Source organism: Montipora capricornis, chromosome 6, assembly GCF_036669925.1.
Source record: "Montipora capricornis isolate CH-2021 chromosome 6, ASM3666992v2, whole genome shotgun sequence".
In the NCBI taxonomy this organism is placed as follows: Eukaryota; Metazoa; Cnidaria; class Anthozoa; order Scleractinia; family Acroporidae; genus Montipora; species Montipora capricornis.
The window spans coordinates 10,387,289-10,394,788 of record NC_090888.1 but is presented as its reverse complement, the minus strand read 5'-3'; the positions used below and the strand labels follow the sequence as shown (position 1 = coordinate 10,394,788).

At 39.3% G+C, this 7,500-nt stretch overlaps 1 protein-coding gene across 1 annotated transcript in view; it reads left to right on the top strand.

Annotated features, from left to right (window-relative positions):
- LOC138051512 (neuralized-like protein 4) overlaps positions 1-4,497 on the top strand; it is a 40,477-nt gene extending 35,980 nt beyond the window's left edge. The window contains 5 exon segments of the mRNA XM_068897730.1: positions 1,225-1,296; positions 1,378-1,522; positions 1,629-1,744; positions 2,439-2,550; positions 4,105-4,497. Of these exon segments, the coding sequence (XP_068753831.1) occupies positions 1,225-1,296; positions 1,378-1,522; positions 1,629-1,744; positions 2,439-2,550; positions 4,105-4,321 (662 nt within the window). The 3' untranslated portion in view covers positions 4,322-4,497.
- Positions 4,498-7,500: the final 3,003 nt, after the last annotated feature.

The window sequence follows — 7,500 nt, the reverse complement described above, 5'->3', positions numbered from 1 at the left end:
ACTATTTCACGTTGTTGTTTTGCTGACGACGGCAAAGAAATGGACAAAAGTGAAAAACGCACGTGCAGGGCGTGCAAAGCTATTGTTTTTGCCTACTAAATATGCACATTTATGACGTTCTCGTTGCCGTCGCCGTTGTCGTTGCTTCAGTTCCCTAATTTTTGAGACGCGGACGGCAACCGGAAGTGAGCTGTTTTCCCTTTTGACTTGTCTTCACACAACTACATTTACATCGCCAAGTATCTTTTCTCCATTAGAGATGATTAGTATAAAACTCTTGGGGACACCACTGTCCTGGGACGCCAAATGTTCCTTTCCGGTTGCCATCCGCGTCTCAAAAAGGCGCGAGCTTAAGCTCCCTATTTTGGTGATTTCACGTTGTTTTGTGGATTACGGCAAACTGGAAAAAGGCACTGAAATTCGTGCCGCACGTGCAGCACGATTAATTTTCCTTTTTAACCAATATTGTGAAATTCTCAACCTCGGATAATGCATTTCGCGTGCTCTGATTTCTTCACTCAATCTCGGTTATCAGCTCATACACCTTAGTTTGACCTTATATGGTAAATGATTGCGCTAAGCGTTGCTAAACTAAATTTGTTTCGCCAGAAACCGAAATTTCTCTCTGAATAAAGCAAAAAAAAAAAAACGTTTTTGTGGAAAGTTTGGATCAATTCCAACGTTTAGAAGTACGCGAAAAGGTAAGAAATGTTTTTGTGAGGAGCCTGCGTCTGTCTAACCACCAGGTATTACACAACACCGCATCAGTTCTCATCAAGTTTTTTTCGATTTCGCTCGGAATTTCTCTCTTTTTTCGCTCATATTTCGTACTTCCAAATTTTTGGGGTTTAAGAAATTTAATAAACAATTATTCCATTCGCGCTTGTTGGATATGAGACTGGTTATAGCCAACTCATATATATCCAACCCGCGCTCATGGAATAATTGTTAAATATTCGTTTTTTGTGGCTTTGTTGTTGTTGCCGTATAGCCATCTTTAACCAATAAGAGTCTTGCTTTGTGGCGTTCTTTTCCGTAGCCGTCGTCTTTGCTTAAAGTCCCGTATATTAGGCTAGCGAAACCGATAAAATAATTTTCTGGTTCTTTTAACATATCCCAAAAGAAAGTGAAGTAGCGTTGACAGTTTGTTTGACTGTCAGCCATCTTTATCAAAAATAACACGCTGAATGTTTAAAAAAATGTTCGGCTTGGTTTATTTCCTAGGTGAGCGCAGCAAAGGTCCGTGTGATTACAGGCAGTTGTGTGACAGATTCCGTGCAAGTTTAGCCATACCAGGTTAGCGAGAGCAAGGCCTTTGATTTTATTCCCCTTTGATCTTTTCACTGGAAAAATACCTGTGTTAATTTTCGTTTTCAGATGAATATTTTAATGGTGATTGCAAGTCAAATGTTTGTTATTGTCAAGCTTGTCACGAAGCCCGCGGTGAAAAGCGTTATGCTGTCAGCGGTGATCCACCTTGTCGGTATGCGTTGCCTCTTGGGTGGTGTCAGTTTGCCTTGAGGTGAGCATGCGTAATCACTTTAAGAAATGAATGTCTTCAACGCCGTGAATCTATTTGTCCTCCGGTCCTGCGTAGGTAATCACATTTCACGTGTTTCTCATTTTAGAATCCCTCCTAGAGTTGAAGGATATCATGTGTTTGAGAAGTGGCACGTTTCCTTCTACGGCACTTTGATAGGACGGCTGAGAAGAATCCTTGATCTTGGAGACATTCCACTACAAGGTACCCATCTACTCTTGTAATTTATGTGTTCAAAGTAAGGCATTTTCACGTGTGGGTGTTAAAATCTGGAATGGGATACCAACTAGTCTCAAGAACGTATCCAGGAATTGTTTTAAGAAAACTATTAGAACAAAACTAATTGAAATTCTAGAAACTGAAAACTCTTATGCCGATATAGATACCTTAATTAGCAAGATGAAAAATTAAATTTCCAACGGAGGTTAAGTATAGTCTGTAGTTTTCCTCTTTACATATTAGACTGCTTTCTTCTCTTTTTCTCCTAAATTCTTCTACTTTCTAAATATTTGAAAGCACAAAGAGTAATGTTTACATGTTGTTGTTGTATGTAATAATAATAAAAAAATGTCTAAATAATTTCGTGTACAGTATGGCTTGCCATGATTAGCTTCTCGCTATTTGCAAGCCAGCCTAGTAACAACTGAAACTGTTTCTTGTAAATAAATAAAACTTGAAAACTTGAAAACTAAGTTTGTTCTCTGGACAGTTTGTGTTCGTTGTGGTTGACTGAAAATATCGGTTTTACAAGTAACAGTCGACAGTAATTTTGGAATTGCTTGCTTTATAACTTTTTCACCACATTTTCATCCCTCTGGAGTGAAAGCAAAATCAGTTATGACTTGCTCCTCTTCATACAGCTTAAGATGGCTCTGCTGATTTCTTCTTTCTAACTCAGTTTGTAGTGGTCAGCGGCGGAGTGGCAGGTCAAACAAGGAGAACGATGTACCCCTGTTATGTGTATCGCCCACAATACTTTGCGCTTGTGAAACGCAATCTAAGAGACAAGAGTAAGTACTGCATTGATACGGTTTACAAGGAACCTACGGCCCCATGTAGATTTAAGTGCTACTGTGACCAAAAAAGCAATTCTAAGCAATCCAAGTTTTAAGCCTTGAATTAAAAAAGACACCTGTTTATTTTAAATGGAATTTTCCTTTTTAATAGTCTTTAAAATCTTTAGAGAGAGCTGGATCGAGGAGAAAATGACGTCAAAGACGCACTACTTTAAGAATCCAATGCGTGTGTACGCGGTTAAATTAATATGCAGCGCGGGAGGTTCGGGCTTTCAGACTTGTAAACTCGTGTTTTACATATATAACAAGCTGCATTTACGCGCTGAAATTTTAAACTTGTGAGTAAATGACGTCACTTATCCCTAGATCCAACCCTCTGATGTCCAAGGTAAAGACTTGTTTCCATACTGTCGCTGTGACAACGTATTTGCAATGCAGTAGTCTTTAAGTAATTTCGTTTGTCTGTAAAGCCCGATTCAGACGCCGGACTTGTCATGTACTTCAATGTAAGGTGCCTACTTTTGCTATTGCGCAACGTTCTGCGCATTTCGAGATATTGGGCTGATCGTGTTCTTATTTGAGGCGTATTTAGTGATAAATCATCCTGAAAGTGTTCTTAAAGGGAACCTCCACTAAAACAACAAAATAACTTTAAACCACAGAACATAATGTTTACAATTGGAATTGCTCAATCTTTTTCCAATGAAAACGTTTGTATTCGAGCAAAATAAATTCCAAAAACGCTTATTTTGGCTTTCTAATTTCATGGGCGCCGCCATCTTGAATAATTGTGACGTAACTTGGTTGCTCTATTGTTCTGATACAAAGAGCGATTGTTCTGGAACAATAGGGCAACCAAGTTACGTCACAATTATTCAAGATGGCGGCGCCCGGGAAATTTGAAAACCAAAATAAGCGTTTTTGGAATTTATTTTTCTCGAATACAAACGCTTTCATTGGAAAAAGATTGAGCAATTCCAATTGTAAACATTATGCTCTGTAGTTTAAAGCTACAGCTTTAAAATGTTTTTAAAATTGGTTTCAGAAATACTTCAAATTATATATTACTAGAGGTTTAATAAACATACATGCTGTTTTGTAATAGATTTTATAGTTTGTAATGGTCCTGAACACCACAATACTTTGATATAAGTTACTGTACTGTATTGTTTCCTTATCCTAATACCCTTTCCCTTTGTATTAAGAACATGTTATTATCTATATGGTGCTTTATTGGCCAAATTTCAGCCTGATGTTCTTAATCCATTTGTTCTTTTATGCGGATGTTTACTGTATCGATTAACCAAGCAAGACAAACTGATTTTCCATTAGCACTACGTGCCAATTCCTGTGTAGTGTTGTAATCAAGAAGAAACGCGCATGTAGAGCTTGAGAGATATATTATGTTTGAAAATCATACAACTGTGAGTGCATTTTAACGGAACAGGCATTAAGAAAATCATTGGGTCGGCAGCAATCGAAGATTCCCAGCGTTACGGAAGAAAAAGTAACCGCAGTCAGTATCTAATTATCGTCATATTTCTATAGGTACAGGGATGGTACAACAGGCAAAGTTTACAAAGTTCAAGTCGCCTTACAACTTCTGGTCAAACCAGGATCTTACAGAACTGGACACAGCCACCGAGAGGTGGACGTTAATGAACTGCTAGATCAGAACCTTGGCACGGAAAATCTGGGATGGTATCGGTTAAATCAAGGATCCTTGGTGTTGACTTCATTGCTTGTCAAGATCGAACCAACCTGAATGTGCCTCTGGAAATGGTATCTCGAGTGAATGAAGGAATGGTAGTCTTGCCCCAGCTCCCCTTATGGTCACTGCTGGACCTGGAAACAAGCAGCTGCTGGCATCAGACGACCTTGGACGGGTCGTTGGTTCAACCCATTCTCTCCCTTGAATTTACGATTATCGTTGATTCTTAATTCGCTCTGAATTTACTATTACCAATAATTTAGAACACTGAAAGCTTGATATGGATTATGGGAAATGGTCATATATTTTTTGAAAGACAACCCAAGTGTGTGGACGTAGGACTCGAACCTGGAAATGTTCATTCTTAACCCGTCACCTAACCACTTGACCACCAGACCGGTAGCTGCTCAGGAACAATATTTTAAACACTATTTGATAATGCTGTGTTATCAAACGGCAACAAATAATATTACACACTCCAAAAGTCGCTTTCCAAACTTCACGACAAAGCGAAACATTTTAAAATCCAAGCTTAGGCTTAAATTATTGATCTAGCCTAGGCCTAATGTTTTTTCAGCAGCGATATTCTATGGCAGACTTAAAAAAATGTTTTTTGGAAACGCGATGTATTGATCTTCAGCGGTGAAGCGGAAAGAAGCGGTTCCTATGGAGTAGAAGCTCCAGGTTCGAATCCAATCCACGGATATGATTTTTATTATTTCCTTATTTTCTTGGCTACCACAAGTCCTGGGACACAGTCTCCTAAATTAACGATAATAGTAAATTGGTAGAGAAATAGAGAACATTACATGGCCGCTTGGGGATACGAATTTTATCTTCTCGTGCTGAAAGCTCAGTCGTTCGCGATGCAGCCCGCACCAAAACTCAGTTCCTAAAGGGAACCCCAATACTACGAATAGGTGCATGCATAGCCAGTGTTTTTGCTCACTAGAGTTTCACTCGAGTGTCGTAAAACCAAAAGCAAAGTATTATACTTTGGCCAATCAAAAAGGACGGAGACTATCCAGTAAACCAATCAAAACTTGAAGTAATTACACGTAGCCGACACAAAGCGCGGGAAAATGTGCACGCGCGAGCCACGATTGGTTTTGGTTTCACTTCTGATTGGTTGAAAAAGTGGCGCGAGAAGTGAGTGAAGTAATGCAAAACCAAAGCAATTCGTTCATTGCTTTCGACACCCAATTGAAAACCGCTCTATTTCGATTGTTTGATGGCATCCTCGTGTCGACGTTTTCGTTCTTGCGTTGGCTCCCTTTGGACTTAACCGGACGCAATACTAGAAAGGGTGAATGCTATGCCAGTCTCCCATCTGTAAATCTTGTTAAGGAAACGTCACCAGTCCTGGTACAATAGTCAGCCTCGAGAAATTCGTTGATTAGAGGCAAAACAAAGAAGTGATTATAACGACAAATGTACGAAGTTTAACCCTTATCCAACAAGTCTTTCTGGTTTCTCTTGCATCCGGAAAACATTAAAGCATTTTTATATAAACACCAATGAAATACCAGGTGAGTTTGCGCGAAAACAAAACAAAAAAATTGATTCTATCACGTGTGAAACATGTTATTTTTACGTTGCTATGGTTACATAATAAATCGCGCTGGTCTACTTTAGGATTACAAAAAATAGTAAAGAGAAATGGTTTGGCATTTCATGCTTGTAATAAACAGAACATGACATGACCGCTTAGAGATTTCTCTTCTCGTCTTTTAAAAATATTTCACTCGGATATTTTTCAACAATCGAAGAGAAATTTTATTATATAAACACCAAAGAAATACTAGGTGAGCTTTCGCGCGAAAAAATCTTATCTTTACACGTGAAAAGATCACCGTTGCTATGGTTACATATAAAAATCGTTCCTTTCGATGCATTTTGTGGAATGATTTAGTATTTCATTGGTGTTTATATCAGTAATAAACAGAATATTACATGGCCGCTTTGGAGATACGAAATTTTTCTTCTGTGTTGAAAAATATTCCACTCCTTCGCTGCGCTCACTCTTGAAATATCCTTCAACACTCGAAGAGAAATTTCGTATCTCCGCGGGGCCATGTAATATCCTCTATATCTCCGCTCGGCCATGCAATATCCTCTCTTTATTAGTTGTTCCAGTCAACGCTTAAAAAAAACCCTTTCAAAGGATTGCAGGTTGCGTCGAGGACTTTAATTGTAAAAGAGGACTTATTTTTGTGACAAAACAGAGGAATAAAATATCAGAGCGGGTCGCCGTTTGTTGTTAGAAATGGCAATGTGAATTTTTCCGGCAGTTCCCAAGATCATGCTCTTTAATCAAGTTGAAGACGCCGTACACCCGAAATCCAAGGGAAATCGTGAAATGTATTTAAGGCCCTGGCAAACATACGTTCCTCTTTGTTGAACGATGTTGGCTGCTGGGTTGGGTAAAGTCTAACGGTTTCAACGCATCCGTTGTTTACCATTTACAAGCAGAAACCGGTTGGTACTAGGTTTGTTCAAATGGGAAGTAAAAACTCCCAAATTGGAAATTCAGTTGGGATCGGCGTGTACCCATTTACAAAATTCGTTCAAGTTTACCGAGGGAGTATGGAGGGGGGCAAAGTCGTGGGGGAATGCAAATGTAAAACACGTTTTCCGTTTGGAAATTCCGTTTGGGAATTTTGGAATACCTTTCAAGAAATCCCGTTTTCTCCGGAAATTTTCCGTTTGGGAAGACCAAAATAGGCTTACCATTTACATTCCAACCGAAATTTCCGGATTTTTTTGATAAATGGTAAGCAACCACCCTCAGCATTTGATTCAAGAAAGCTTTAGCAGAGGCCCGGTATTCAGTCCCAGACTGCAGCCGCGGTTGTTACTATGGATACGGACACAGTCATTTCGGACATAAACACATTCTCGTTCCCAGAGCTGCGATCCTCTTGGCCAGCGCCTCGGATCGAGAGCTCTGGCCGGTTCCAATCCGTTCTCGCCACTGATTGGTCAGATGGGAACACAATAAAAATGATAACCGGAAGAAATCGGAAGAGAATGTTTGCCGTACTTGCAACAGATATATTATTAGTAACAACCATCCTTTGGATTTATTTGGTGAAAAGACAATTAGGGAAGGAATCGTACGGGTTGAGAAGAGTTTTCTGGTTTGAAAATTTCCGTCGACGATGGTTTATTACCATCGCGAATATGTAGATCTTGCTACGTTACGGTCACGACATTTCAGGAGTTTATAAAGA